This window comes from Lutra lutra, chromosome 11 (genome assembly GCF_902655055.1).
Source record: "Lutra lutra chromosome 11, mLutLut1.2, whole genome shotgun sequence".
In the NCBI taxonomy this organism is placed as follows: Eukaryota; Metazoa; Chordata; class Mammalia; order Carnivora; family Mustelidae; genus Lutra; species Lutra lutra.
The window spans coordinates 17,753,845-17,770,397 of record NC_062288.1 but is presented as its reverse complement, the minus strand read 5'-3'; the positions used below and the strand labels follow the sequence as shown (position 1 = coordinate 17,770,397).

General features: G+C 36.1%; 1 protein-coding gene across 1 annotated transcript in view; it reads right to left on the bottom strand.

Moving 5' to 3' along the window:
- The window catches only part of COG5 (component of oligomeric golgi complex 5), a 282,131-nt gene that overhangs the window by 30,549 nt on the left and 235,029 nt on the right, over window positions 1–16,553 (bottom strand). The window contains exons 15-16 of the mRNA XM_047694095.1: window positions 8,286–8,396; window positions 6,619–6,681 (exon numbers count right to left, since the gene is read on the bottom strand). Of these exons, the coding sequence (XP_047550051.1) occupies window positions 6,619–6,681; window positions 8,286–8,396 (174 nt within the window). The remainder of the gene's footprint in view (window positions 1–6,618; window positions 6,682–8,285; window positions 8,397–16,553) is intronic.

Genomic DNA, 16,553 nt, shown 5'->3' with positions numbered 1-16,553 from the left:
AATGGATATTTTAAACTAAAAAATTTGCACTAGATGCATGCAGATATAAATGTACTTCTATAAATATGAGGTTTTTATATTTTATATGATATGGCACAATATTAACTCTATGAAGATTATGGAAACTTAAGGATATACATGGTAATCCACAGAAGAACCCCTAAAAAAATCGCATGAAAAGGTACAGATAAAAATCTAATAAATAAATAAAAATGGAAATTTTAAAAAATTTCAAAGATTCCAAAAGTAAACAGAAAAGGGGGAAAGAGAAAGCAAAAAAACCGAACAAAGCAAAACAAATGGGATACACAAAAACTAGATAATAGGGTACACCTAAATAAAACCTTATTAATAATTTATAATGTCACTGGACTAAACACTCTAATTAAAAGGTAGAGATTATTAGAACAGAAAAAAAAGACAACTATTTACTCTCTCGAGGAGATATACTTTAAAAAAGAAAGACACAAAGGAGTTGAAAGTAAATGGACAGAAGATATACCATGTAAACATTGAGCATAAAAAGGCTGAAGTAGCTAAATTAATATCAGATAAAACAAACTGGACAGTATTAACAAAGCTAAATATTTCATAATGATGAAAGCATCAGTTCATCAGGAAAGTATAACAATAATAAATACGTATGTAACATAGCTTTAACAGAACTAGTAAATAGCTTCAAAATTGAGGCATCAAGAATTGACAGACTTAAATGGTCCACAATCACGGTAGAAATTTGTAACTTCGCCTTTCAGCAATTGATAGAATGACTACATAAAATATCAGTATAGACACAGAAGATCTAAACACAGTATCACTAAATACATTACCACTACCTTGACCTAACTGCTATTTATATAACACTCTACTCAACAACTGTAGATTACACGTTTTTGTCAAGCACACGTTCATTCATCAAGACAGACAACATAAAACTAGACCCAATAAATTTAAAGAACTGCAATAATACAGAGTATGTTTTCTGATAACAGAATTAAACTGAAAAATCAATAAGACATCTAGGAAAATCAGAAATCATTAGAAGTTAAAAAAAAAAACCAAACCACTTATAAATAACCCATGAATCAAAGAAGAAATTGCAAAGGAAATCAGAAAATATTTTAAACTGAACGAAGATAAAAGTGTAACATATCAAAATTTAAGTGCTTAGAGGGAAATTTACAACTTGTTATTTTGGGAGGGCAAAGGTCTAAAAATCAATGATATAACATATTAAAAAAAAAAAGGCAAAGAAAATCCAAAGTAGAAGGAAATAAAAAAGACAAAAGCAGAAATCAATGGAAAAGAAAGACAAACAGAGAATATCAGTCAAGTCAAAAGTTGGTCCTCTGAAAAGATCAACAAAACTGGTAAACCCCTAGCTAAACTGATGGAAAACGAAGAGACAGAGAACACAAACACCAACAGAAACAATTAAAAAGAGGTTATCACTATGGGTTCTAATGACATTAAAAGGACAGTAAGAGAATATTATGTACAACATTATCCTGACAAATCAGGGAACTTAGATGAATAGATAAATATCTGGAAAGTCAAAAAGTATCAAAGCTCATTAAAAAAGAAACATAACTTGAATAGCCTTTCACCTACTAAACCAATCAAGTCTGTAGTTATAAACTTCCTACAAAAAAACCCCATAGGTTCTGATGGTTTCACTGGTGAATTCTACTAAGCATGTAAAAAGACAACAATACAAGTTCTTTCAGAAAACAGAGCAGGAGTAAATACTTCTAAACCTAATTAAAGAGGGTAGTAATAGCTCGATACCAAAAGCAGACAAAGAAACTACAAGAAAACTACGTATCAGTATCCCTTATGATTACAGATGTAAACATCTTTTTAAAAAAATTTTATTATTTATTTGACACGGGGAAGAGAGAGAGAGAGAGACAGTGAGAGAGGGAACACAAGCAGGAAGAGTTAAAGCAGGCTTCCCGCAGAGCAGGGAGCCCGATGCAGGGCTCAGTCCCAGACCCTGGGACCATGACCTGAGCCAAAGGCAGAGGCTTAATGAATGAGCCACACAGGTGCCCCAGATGCAAACATCTTTAACAAAAATTAAGTAGATCAAATCCAGGAATATATAAAAAGGGTAATGCATCATAACCAAGGTGGGTTTGACATTTGAAAATAAACTTCTGTATTTTATTAACAGAATAAATGAGTAAAACTATCTGATAATTTCAATAGAGAAAAAACTATTTGATAAAATACAATTTATAATTAAAAAAAAAAAGTGTCAGTAAGCTAGGAATGGAAGGGAACTTGTTTCATCTGATAAAGGCCACCTAACATCATTATCAAAATAGGAGAATATGATGGAGTGCTTTCCCCCAGTCAGGAAAGCACTCACCAACATCCACTCTCACCAGTTCCAATTAGAACACTTACACTAGGGGTTCTAGCCAGAGAAACAAGATGGGGAGAAACAGCCATCTACTTGCACACAATATGATAGTTTACACAGAAAATGCTCATTCTGGCTTCCCACTTAGGGGAAATACAAAACAGGAATGGTAGAGGATTAAGGACTACCGGAGAGAACAGAGAAAGGAGACTAGGTTCTATTTCATAAGCTCTTTACAAAGCAGGGAAGTGTGTCATACATTTTCCAAAGGTTTACCTAAAATAGATAAGATTATAAAAATATAGAAGCCTCAGCAATCTGGATTATTCTCTCATATAGAACACAAACCCACACATTAAGGGAGAAATGAAAAATTGTCATATATAAACCTAGCAATACCATCACTACCCATATAAAACAATCTCAGTAATAAATGGATCAAGGTTTTTAAATGCTACTTACAGCTGATAGTGGGCATAATGAAATGGCTCTAAATTAATATTAATTGGGCCATCCATGGCATAGTAGATCATTACGAGATGTTAAACCTCAAGCCTAAAATAACCTTTAATTCTGGATAACATCTCAACAAGGTAGAGAAGAAAAGACTGTTATGTATCCTTACCCACATTTTTAGTAAGTGCAACATATATTTAATATCTTCTTTATCAAGGGGCGCCTGGGTGGCTGAGTAGGTTAAGTGTCTGCCTTCGCCTCAGGTCATGATGTCATCATTGTTGGATGGAGCCCCACCTCTCCCTCCGTGCTCAATCGGGAGTCTGCTTGAGAGTCTCTCCCTCTGCCCCCCCACCGTTCTCTCTCTTTCTCAAATAAATAAATCTTAAAAAGCATACGTTCTCTATAAAATAACAAAAGCATATAGATTTTTGATTCTTGGGCTGCAATCATTTATGCACCCTAACATTCTACCCCAATTCAAAGTAATGTATTAAGTCTCCTACAATTTTAAAATTCGAGGTTCTCTTTTTTCTTTAAGTCAGAGGGTTTTGTTTTTTACTTAATATGTCATCTGGTTTTTATATGATTTAACTTAAAAAGCAAGGTCACAACTGTTTGAGTTCTGTTAACATATGCTGTTAAGTCTCTAATTGTTAGGGCCACTGCAGAGGAGACTTAAACCAAATGCTAGTCTTCTCTCACCCAGTTCTCAAGGCCAACACTGGTGATGCCTCAGCAAACCAGCACCCAGCTCCATGGGACCCTGGCTCTAGCGAGCAAACCCAAGAGTGAGGGCAGGAGCCCAAGAACAGGGCAATTTTTCCTGCACTAGCCTCAACTCCCAGTCCCAAGTGACTAACAACAGGAATAACCTTTGTTGTATGCTAAAAATACAGATTCAGAGAGCACACCATATACTGAATTAGAGTCTCTGAAAAAAAATTTTTTTTTTTAAGATTTTATTATTTAAGAGAGAGAGCAAGTGCAGAGGGGGTGGGAGAGGAGGCGATCTCAAGCAAACTCAGTGCTGAACCCGATGTGGTGCTCAATTCCACAACCCTGAGATTATGAACAGAGCCCAAAATGGGAGTTGACACTTAACCGACTGAGCCACCCAGGTGCCCCTGAAGAATTTCTATTTTTAATTTGTCAGGAGACTTTTATTATCAAGCAAAGTGTAGGCACTTTGTCTCAACCCACAAACTGAACTTTCTCAAACTATGAGCTGTGATCCTTAGGGGTCAAAAAACCAATTTAGTCAATCACTATCAGAATGTTTTTAAAAAGTAATAGATGAGGAGGGCACCTGAGTGGCTCAGTCAGTTAAGTGGCCAACTCTTGATTTCAGATCAGGTCATGATCTCAGGATGGTGAGACTGAGCCCACTGTCAGGCTCCGAGCTGGGCATGGAGCCTGCTTAAGATTCTCTCTCTCCTTCTCCCGAGGTCCACCACCCCACCACCCCACATGCACGTGCTCTCCCTCAAATAAATAGTTTAAAAAAAGTAACACATGAATATAGAAAATATAAGCATGTATCATACAAAATAAGGACAAACATTGTTCTGTGAAACCTTGTTTCAATTACAGAAATACATGTAGATGTATATTCTATACATATACAAGTATGTGTGTGTATATATTTACAAATACTTACGTATTGTGCATGGGGTCACAAAGTAAAAACTATTTTTTTTTATAGATTTTTATTTATGTATTTGAGAGAGAGAGAGAGAGCACAAGCAGGGTGAGGGTCAGAGGGAGAAGGAGACTCTCCGGTGAGCAGGCAGCCTGATGCGGGACTCAATCCTGAGACTTTGGGATCATGACCTGAGCCAAAGACAGACATTCAACAACTGAGCCACCCAGGTGCCCCTAAAATCTATTTCTTATCTTGGGTAGTGATCAAAATATGTTTGACAGCTACTGCTAGAAGAGAAGGAAAAAAATGTAGAACTGCAGGAAAAGGAGACTTTGTAAGTTCCCTGCGTGGAAACAAGAATGTTAAGACCTTTTGATTTGTCATATTGGTCTGATTTCTGCTATTTTTATGATCATCAATAACTTGGAGAACTCTTAATAAAAACAATTATTTTATGATGGAGGCATGAGTAATACTTCATCACAATGAGATGAGCACGTTGGGGGAAAAAAAGAGAATACAGTGAAAACATCCAAGTGTACCCTTACTGTGCTGAGGGAAAACAGACTTGTCTTCTCCTACCTTCCAAATAAATTTAGTGTCCTTAAGTTTTGGGGCCTATTAAATCCCCATCCATGTCACGTATAGACAGCATTTGACCCCAGAAATTCCCTTCTCCTTTAGGATTTGTGAAATATCCCCTCCAAAACTTCTTCCTCAGCTCACTGTTGTTTCTTTGTAGCTTCCTTACTCTCTTAAATAAAAGTATCTCTCCTTGAAGTTCATTGGTAGTATCTGTCTCTGTCTCTCTCTTTTTTAAACTCTACGCAAATGATCTAAATCCATCGAACTGTTGACATCTATTACAGTTGTATGGTTATATTGTACCATTTTACAGATGAAGAAACTAAGGCAAGAGAAAACTAACTTGTCTGAGGTCCTACGGCTAGTTAAATAGCTTAGAGAGCATTCATCCACAGGGAGTTTGGCTCTAAAGTTTGCTATACAGTGTTCTTTAAATACCAAAAAAACATTTAGTAAGCCAATGAATGATGATGGCAAGGTGTAGTAGACTCGATTCTCTTGAGTCAGTGAGGTCTGAGTTCACCAGCATCAGGACTTTGAGCAAGTTACTATTTCTAAGTTGTGTAACATAGGAATAACAATACACAACTTGAACAGTTGCTATAATACTTCAATATATGGCATGTGACTGGCAAGTAGCAGATGCTAAATAAAGGATATCTATTATTATCATTACAATGAATGATATCCTTGTTTTTTTTTTTTAATTTTATTTATTTATTTAACAGAGAGAGAGATCACAAGTAGGCAGAGAGGTAGGCAGAGAGAGGGGGGGAAGCAGGCACCCCGCTGAGCAGAGAGCCCAATGCGGGGCTTGATCCCAGGACCCTGGGATCATGACCGGAGCCAAAGGCAGTGGCTTTAACCCACTGAGCCACCCAGGCACCCAATATCCTTGTTTTTTAGAAGAGTTACCCATTGTCAACTACCCATGGCTCTGAATCTCATACCAACATCATTTTTTATTAAACTTCCGGAGTGTATTTGTGTTAGTATGTAAGAAGAAAAAAAAAAAAAGAATTTACCCAGATTTTTCACCTTATGGATACACTTTAGAGTATCTCAACCTTGGCATTATTTACATTTTGGGCCCAGTAATTCCTTTTTGTCCGGGGCTGTCTTATGCTCCGCGAGATGTGTAACAGCATCCCCAGCACGAGATGCCAGGAGCACCCCACTCCCAGTCATGACCATCAGAAACATCTTGAGCTTTGTTACATGTTCCCTAGGGAACAAAATCACCCTCGCAGAGAATTACCACATTACTGGGATCATACTAGGCTGTACTGGCTGAAGATACAGTGAAGACTTGAAGACTCTTGCTTCCCTTGCTTATGATAGAATTCTCATAAGTAGAACACAATCTGTAGACACCAACAGGGTTTATTTTTAAGTTCTAGAAAATATAAACACACATGCATTCTTTCTTTTTAGGATAATTATCAGCAGCTACTTTTGGTGTGTGTAAAGGATTTGAAATTATTTTTAAAACGTGACATTTTGCACTCATCTGAACAATTCTAAAACCACTTTGATCTACAGAGTCAAAGATGAATTCTTTTACCTTTAGAGCTGACATTATAGTTTGCTCAGCTGCTGGTGGGAAGGAGCTCTGACTGGAAACCACCTAGAACAAGGTTTTGAAACAGTTATAGTTTTGCTTAAGTCTTTTACTTTTATAAATACTGATTTTGGTCATAACATGATAAAGCTATTTCCACAGACACACAATATAGTATCATTACTTTAGATTACATCTCATATATAGATGTTTTAGATACTCATTAATTAGTATTTATTAGTTAAGATAGGTTGAAAACTACTTTCCCATATAAAGCAATTATACTACATAAGGCAATTATACTATATACTTCAAATAATCAAAACACGAAGAATTCTAAGAGTTGGCTTCCCTTTATTCACTTTAGATAGGTTTTAATTATAAAGTTTTAACTTGAAAAGGTCAGTCTAAAGCCATATTTACATTTTTCTTTTAAAAAATTCACTTTCCTCCAGGCTGACTATAATTTTCGACAAGCCTTTAAAATACAAATGTCAAACATTTAAAAATACAATACAAATATTATGAAGATTCTGAAAGTATCAATAAAAGCATGGAAATCACCCTAAAGAAAGAGAAACTTTCATTGATTGTGAGGTTTCAGAGTAATAATGAAAGGGAATGAAAAATATTTCATTTATTCTTTATTTACTTCTGTTACTTTTCTGAGATTTACTTGTTAATAACACTTTAAAATATATTCGGTTTAATGTGTGACATACACATTTTTGGAAACTCCTAACTGACACAAGGACTTGTTAAAAATTTATGTAAATAAATAGTCACATCATTATTCTAAAATGTAATTGAGCATATTAAAACTTAAAATAAAGGTCATGTTCTCAAGAGCATCCCCTAACCTTTGGCTTCCTTCCGGTCTTCTAAATATTGATCTCCCTACTTAACTAAATATTTTGGAAATTTCTCTTATAAAGAGAAAACATGAGCTATTCAAAACCAAGGATTGGGTTGAAAGTGTTGCTTTCTTGGTAATTGTAAATACAGTTCATCTTAGAAATAATACATGAAGGCAAACAAGTTAAAATTCATCATAAAAAAATAGCAAATAGCAAACACTAGTAAAACAATAGTAACAATAGCAAAAAGGATATATATTTTTTACTTCCAAGGAGTCATCAGTGATTATATCATAAAAAATCAGTGTTTAATGCAGTTCCTTCCCTCCTTCTTTGTGCAAAGATGGAACCTTTCCAAGTTGAAGGGATTAAGAGTTATTATGAAATTATGCTTTTTTAAAAATTTTTTTATTTCTTTTCAGCGTAACAGTATTCGTTGTTTTTGCACCATACCCAGTGCTCCATGCAATAAGTGCCCTCCCTAAGACCCACCACCTGGTTACCCCAACATCCTACCCCTGAAATTATGATTTACTCTTAAATCATTTGCTCAATAAACTTGATTATACCATTCAAGCCTGATGATTATAGTTCATATGTTTTAAACCAAATGTATAGAGAAAACTGACACAAATGATAAAGGCCAGGAACAGAAACTGTTTAAAAAGGGTTCCTTCTGCAGTCTATTTTACAGTCATCACGTTTTCATTGTATTCTTTGACCAAAAATTAAACAATAATTCCTTGCTGTCTAAATTTGAGGTGAAAAGAAAGAAGCTGAAAGTAAAAGAAACTAAAATAAAATAAAGATTACCTTTGTTACTGATTGGTGCAACTTATACAGTGAATTCACTACTGCCACGTTTCTTCTCTGCCCTTCTGTAAGAGGCCCAATCACCTGGCTTGCATCTCCTTGTGTGGAGAGCTGTAAGAATTCAGCACAAAAAGAAATGACCAAAATGGCAGTTCATATTTAACTGGGAAGCTCATGTCCTCCTAACCGTCCCCAGCCAAAAAAAATATCAAAAAAAGAATGTTCACTGGAAATACTCAGATCAAGTGTTGGACTTCAGACACAGCCAGAAGGAACCTCTGTGGAGGGAACAGCGTGAATGGGGAAGCCCAATCAGCCCAAATGTGTGCACAAGAAGATCATCTTCCATCAATACTTCAGAGCTGACAGACCTGAGGCACATGTGACCCAAAAGCCCAGTGTGTGCTGGTGTTTTCACACATCAGCGCAGTACTCTCGGGGAATACGTTCTGGCCACTGCCAATAGTCCTTCCACTAAAAAACTCAGAAATAAGCAATCAAAACAAAACAAAAAAGAAAAGTAAATAAAGGAAGGGAGGGAAGGAGGAAGGAATGAAAATAAGCCTCCATCCTATTTATATCTGACAGCCATCATACTAGTCCATGAAATGGGCGGTAAAATAGGGTTTTACTTTCATTTTTATACATTAAAATTTTGTTTGGAAAAGGAAGTTAGCTAAGATTATACTGTATATGGATGATCAATAGAAGCACAATTAAGAACTTTCTACTCCTCACTTTTTAGTTCTGAATACAAGAGTTTTAGGAGAGAGGACATGTAATGCTTTAAGAGTTAATCTAGAATTCTTGTAGTTTGATGTGAGAAAAGAATCCACATATAAACTGTTCTCATACCGATCAGATTTTAATCAAGTCCTCTGTAACAATTTTTTTTTTAAAAGATTCACTTATTTATTTGAGAGAGAGAGAGAGAGTGTGCATGCAAGTGGGGGGCAGGAGAAAGAGAGAGCATCTAAGTGAACTCCCTATTGTGCATGGGGCCCGGCACAGGGCTCAATCCCAGGACCCTGGGATCATGACCTGAGCTGAAATCAAGAGTTGGATGCTTAACTGACTGAGCCACCCAAGCACACCTGTAACAAATATTTTTAAAGGTGAATTACATTTGAGTAGGACAAATAAAAATGACTTAAGTCAACTCTATGAACGTGGACACAGATCTCAACATGTGAATAGCTGGGCTTTTAAGAGAACTTAAACAAAGATCATCTTGCCTTTGTTATAGAGAGCCAAATAAAGTCTAGGAGAAAGAAATACTATTTTGCTTTCTACTTTCCTTTGATGAACACACACACACCCATTTATAAAAACTGAACTCAACTCCTACTTTATCAATTCCTACTTGTAGTAATAAAATACAACTTAAAAATATTAAAAACCGCAATTAAAATAAAGGGAATATTCCTTTGTTAACATTACAACCCATGATGATGGCTATAAAGTCAACATAAGACCTTCTGACATCAGGTTAAAGAACTCTAGTTTATCGTGCCTTTCCTTATGGACATGGTCACCAACTTGTAATCCAGTTGAGCTCTAAAACTGGAGAATAAAGTGGCATTGTCACTGGCACCAGCAGTTACAGCCAACTCAGCATGTTGAATGTTAAATACATATCTCTCAGTAAAGGGCATCTAGAAGTTATGAGCTCTAGCTATACAATTTTTTTAAAAATCCAATCTCTCTTACTTTTCATGAGATTCTCTCCAAATAATTTTGAGGTAGCAACAAAGAAATGGAAAAAGGAAAGAATTTTTCTTGTTATTTTGTGTCTATTTTATGTATTCCATACTTATAGAAGAGATAGTCTTGCTGCTAGAAAAGTATGAAGATCCTATTATTACTAATAACTGACTCTATTTGAGGGGTTTAAAAGTAGAGAAAGGCCTGTCAGACCCATGATAACGCTGTAATAAAAAAATCAAATAGTAACAAATGCTGGCCAGAATGTGGAAAAAACAGAACCCTCATACACTGCTGGTGAGAACGTAAAATGGAGTGGCTACTTTGGAAAACAAGTCTGACAATTTCTCAAAGATGGACACAGAGTGACCATATACACCCAGCAATTTGACTCCTTGTTATATACACAAGAAAAATAAAAACACATGTTCACAAAAAAAATGTGCGTTTCCGTAGTGTAGTGGTTATCACATTCGCCTGACACAAAAAAATGTGCATATAAACGTTCACAGCGACATCATGCCATAGTGTAATAGTCCCCAAATGAAAACAACCCAGATGCCAACTGATAAGCAGACAGATAAGATGTAGTCTAGTCATACAATGGAACACTGCCCAGCAAAAGAAAAAAAGGAATGACGTTCTGAGCATGCATAAGGTGGATGAACCATGAAAACATCTTAACTAAAAGAAGCCACTCACGGGGGCGCCTGGGTGGCTCAGTGGGTTAAAGCCTCTGCCTTCGGCTCAGGTCATGATCCCAGGGTCCTGGGATCGAGCCCCACATCGGGCTCTCTGCTCAGCGGGGAGCCTGCTTCCTCCTCTCGCTCTCTCTGCCTGCCTCTCTACCTACTTGTGATCTCTATCTATCAAATAAATAAATAAAATCTTCAAAAAAAAAAAAACTTTAAAAAAAAAAAAAGAAGCCACTCACGAAAGACCACATATGGAATGATTACATTTACATGAAATAGCCAGAATAAGCAAATCCAGAGACAAAAAGCAGATGAGTAATTAGGGGATGGGCGAAGAGGGTAAATGGGAAGTGACTGCTAATGCGTAGGAGGTTTCTTGTTGGGGTGAGGAAATGTTCTAAGTGAATATACTAAAAACCAGTGAATTGTACACTTACATGGGTGAATTATATTTTAATAAAGCTGTTTTTTAAAAAAGTATAGAAAGAAAAATCCCTAGACTTCAACGGTTAACTGCTAGATGCCTTGAGCCTTGTAAGGACTAAGACTAAAGTAAGATGGCTAAGTTGAAGACCTACAAAGTTCTGTGAAGAAAATAACACACTTAGGGTGTCTGGGTGGCTCAGTCGTTAAGCGTCTACCTTCAGCTTGGGTCATGATCCCAGGGTCCTAGGATCGAGTAATGCATTGGGCTCCCTGATCAGCAGGGAGCCTGCTTCTTCCTCTCCCCTCCCTTTGCTTATGTTTCCCTTCTTGCGGTGTCTCTGTCAAATAAATAAATAAAATCTTACAAAAAAAAAAAGAAAATATTACACTTAGGAGAGCAAAACATTGATGACATAAAAGAACTAAAGATGAAATATCACTATGCCAAAAACAAGGAACAAAATTCAAACATCAAAGTGAAATATAACACTAGAAGATTGGAAATTGAAGATAATCTGCTGTTAATCCTCGTTTTACAGCACAGAATATAGTCAGCCCAACATCTGAGCTTGGTGGATCACCCTGCTTCTCTCCAACACCATTCCTGCCATGACCATTTTGGGGAAATAATTTCAAATTTACAAAATATTACAAAAATAAGAATAGTGCAAGGAGCACTCATAGACACTTTACCCAGATTTATTTTTTTTTTAAAGATTTATTTATTTATGTTAGGGGAAGGAGGTTCAGAGGGAGAGGGAGAGAATTTCAAGTGGACTCCCCACTGAGTGCAGAGCCCCACATAGGGCTTGATCTCACGACCCTGAGATCATGACCTGAGCTGAAATCAAGAGTCAGACACTTAACCAATTGAGTCACCCAGGTGTCCCTAAATCAGATATTTTAACAAAAACTTTGAAAAGTCCTCATAAACTCTTAGCTATATAGTCATATCTATACTTATTTTCCTGAAAGTGGTAAGCATGCCTATTACCAAATTAATTTTTAATGAGGAATTTATATTAAGATCTTTTGATCTAATAATGTTTTCTATCCAATTTTGGGATTCACAGCAAAAAAAAGTACATACAAAAAGGCTAAGTATTATTATTATTATTATTATTTTAATGAAAAGTATAAAGTGCAAATATTTGGCTCTCAGATTGTCACTCCCCTCCCATTCACAAAGAAGACATGAGTAATCAAGCAGTCCTGTTACTGTCTCACAAAGACAGTGCTCCAGGTAGCAACGACCAATTTCTTAAACCCGACACAAGGGATGAAATCAATTTGAAATCCCTGATCTATGTCATATCAGTTTTTCTAGACAGATGGTCCAATGATTCTAAGCGTACTCATCAATGTTTTCTAGGTCAAGAGATGCTAATGAGCAATATATTCCAAGAGCCTCAAAGCTACTATATCCTTACTTATCCCACTATTAGAAATGTATCCTAAGAATATAATACTTACAGTTATATGCACAAAGATAATGTTATTTATGAAACAGAGAAACTGGAAAGCCCCACATGTCCAAGATGAAGAGAACAGTCAGGTATATACTAGGCAATTCACATTATGTTAGAAAAAACAATCGGAGATGCTTATAGTATTGAGCTAACTAAAAAAAAACAAACAGCATATTTGTGCAAAAGTTCACTCTCACAAAAAGACTGGGAAGAAAGCGAAAATGTTAAGAAATATTATGAAGCATTACACAGTGAGGAAAGTTACTAAAATATTAGTAAAGGCACCATGGAATTCCATTAAGTATCTAAAAAGGTTCATTTGTAGAATGCACTTAGAAACTGTTGCACAAGATAAGTTTATCCAATGATAAACATAAAGGATGTAAAAAATAAAGGATGTACAATCTCCATCCTTGAAAGATTTAAGATAACACGACAAAATACACTGCTTTGGTCACTGTTTACCTGACCAAAAGAAGATTTTGGGGAAAGATAGTTTCTTCCCTTCTTTCTTTTCTCCTCCCTTCCTTCCACCCTTCCTTCCTTCCTCCCTCTTTCTTTCTTTCTTTCTTCCTTTCTTTCTATCTTTCCTTTTCTTTCTTTCAGATTTATTTATTTATTTGAGAGAGAAGGGAGAGAGAAAATCTCAAGCAGATTCCCTGCAGAGCATGGAGCCCAACCTCACAACCCTGGGATCATGACCTGTGTCCAAAATCAAGCATGGGATGAACAAACTAAGCTACCCAAGGGCCCCAAGATAGTTTCTTTTGATCTACTAATTTGTGACACAGATGAAAAAAACTGGTTTTTATTTATATTTACTTATCAAATGCCTTCATCATAGATTACCTGGCTGAGAGCAAGAAATACAAGAATATAATTAAATATCACTTAGCTCATTATGTCAATTACCCTATAAAAACATAAAATTAAACACAGACACACACTCACAATTAAATGATCAAACATCTCTAGTCTGTGATACATTAAAAATTATATTGTATTTGGGGGGGCACCTGGGCGGCTCAGTGGGTTAAAGCCTCTGCCTTCGGCTAAGGTCATGATCCCAGGGTCCTGGGATGGAGCCCTGCATTGGGCTCTCCACTCAGCGGGAAGCCTGCTTCCCCCTCTCTCTCTGCCTGCCTTTCTGCCTACTTGTGATCTATCAAATAAATAAATAAAATCCTTTAAAAAATTATATTGTATTTGGAACCCAAACATATGGCATGTTTCTGTAAACGTACAGCAAAGGACAAATTCATAGGTTTATGTAGTAATTCTCCATTTCCCTGGCATATCAGCTTACCTAAACTTCCCTGACAAATGAAACTAATTTTCTTAGATGCTAAAACTATCAGAAAATATTTCCAAGAAAATCTTTCTACAGTGTATGTCATACGTTTTGGGTTTCATACATAAGACACACAGAACAGGTAAGCAAATTCTACTTAAAATGAACCAGTGCATGTGTTCACTACTGTTCCAGTGAGCCATGTTTGTGCAATGACACATTTTTGTTTCAGAAGTCACTTCATTAGAGCTTAGCGGGTAAGCACGACTGCTTGTCCCTTCGCTCATGTCTTTGGAAATTTTGTCTTCCCTTTTTCTTGAGCTTTTAGAAATTTTCAGGAATCCTTCTCTTATTCCTAAGGTGTTAGTTTTCTCTTCTTGATCTTATCTCCCCTCATCCTGGTCTAATTTGACTTACAGTGGGAAAAGCAAGGATTAAGCACATGACAGCTGGAAGCCGTTCCTCTGTACAAGCGTACACTTCAGTGCGTGGACACTGAGACATCACCTCCAGCAGGTCAGAGGATATTTTTATTCCCTTCCTGGTTCTTATTTATATTTAAGACTGCTGAATTTGTCAAATATTTGACCACTTGATTAAAAAAAAAAAAGGGGGGGTGTTCCTACATATCTATTTATCTAGAAATAAGGACAGGTACATTTTTTTTTTAAGATTTTATTTATTTATTTGACAGACAGAGATCACAAGTAGGCAGAGAGGCAGGCAGAAAGAAAGGAGGAAGCAGGCTCCCTGCTGAGCAGAGAGCCCGATGTGGGGCTCGATCCCAAGACCCTGGGATCATGACCTGAGCCGAAGGCAGAGGCTTTAATCTACTGAGCCACCCAGGCACCCCAAGGACAGGTACATTTAACCACAAAACAGATTCAACAGTAATGTTGTGTTTTGACATCAAATTAAGCCTTCACACAAATGTGTTATCAAAGAGGTGACAGCTTGAAATGGGCTGCCTTTTAGAGTTAACATACAACCAAAAAGGTGGAAATAAGATCAAGTCTTATTTATATGTACATAGGAATGACATGTAGCTTTGTAATTCAAAACTGTATTGCTCATACAACCTGTATTCCTTTACAAAGACATTTCATCAATCTACTTTTCTCATTTTCTCATTAACCTCCTCTAGATCGTCCACACTCTTGTCAAAATGTCCACCTGGCTCATGGGATTTGGTAACCACAGAGGGTGGGCAAGGCAGACACAATTTGCTCAGAATGGATCATTTAGAGCTCTTATTTTATTTCTCTTCAAAGGACCTTATGCTTTTGAACAACAGATGGAATTTCCACCTACCCACAACCAATCACTGGCTCCTAAACACTGGCCTTGTTAATTAAATTTAGAGTCACAAGTCTGCATATTTTTAATTCCTTGAAGAAGACAGAACTGTTCACTGTCAGGTATACTGAGCTTTTTTCCATTTTCCAATAATGAATACTATGATTAATTCTTTAATCATCAGAAAAACTCTTTACATGCCTTGATTTAGGATACTTTGAGTTTAGCACAGAGTGAATTTCAAACTACAGGTTTTCCAAAAGAAATGAAAGTTTATTATCCTCAGGGATGTGAAAAAACTAAAATCCCAGCATCCTACTATTAAAGTCTAAATTAGTTAATAAAATTTAAAAAAAAATAGCATCCTACCATGAAAACCTTAGTTAATAAAATTTTTTAAAAACCAGTAGTTTACATATTTGCAAATATAGACTAGTACTTTCAGTTTCTGAGAGATATAAGTTCTAATGTAATTAAACCTACAATCTTGAAAGCAGTATTAATTTTCATAGCAAAGTTCTTTATATATAGCCAAAATATAAATTTCAATTTAACTAAAGTCCTAATAACAAAACAATTTTATATTATTGAACTCCAAAGTAATGAGCCTCTCTCTGAATATTAACCTTAACAGTGGTGTTTATAATGTTAAACCAGAAAAAAACAAGATTACCTGATTGAGAGCAATTATTTTCTAAAAAACTAGAAATTCATTTTGCAAAATCTGACAGTCTGCCTTAAATGACTTCAATTGTCTGAGAAGGAGTCTTAAGGAGGTAATTTTAAAGAGTATCATTCTACAGTGGCTTGATTAACCCCCTAACCCATGCAACTTCCCATGTTAAGAGTGGATTTGTCAATTTCTGAAATTCTATCCATTCATTTTATTAGTCTGAGGTTGCATTGTAAGGTGTATCATAATTCCTATACCTTTCTAGTAAATTGTTCTTTTTCTCATTTTATGATATCCCCCAAATCCCTAATAATGCTTGTTGCTTTAGAATTTATTTTGTCTGATATTATTATAGCTCATCTTATCAGCTCTCATCTAATTAGCATTTGCTTGAAATATTTTTTTAAGATTTATTTATTATTTGTCAGAGAGAGAAAAAGAGAGAGAACATAAGCAGGGGGAGCAGCAGGCAGAGGGAGAAGCAGGCCCCCCACTGAGCAAGGAGCCTGATGTGGGACTTGATCCCAGAACTCTGGGATCATGACCTGAGCCGAAGGCAGATGCTTAACCAACTGAGCCACCTAGATGTCACTGAAATATTTTTTCTCCATTCCTTTAAGTTCATCCTTTCTATGTCCTTATTGATGAGGGACAGAAGCACAAAAAATGTTCACCTTTAGCCCACAAGGCTGACCAATAGCCTGCATAGTTTTG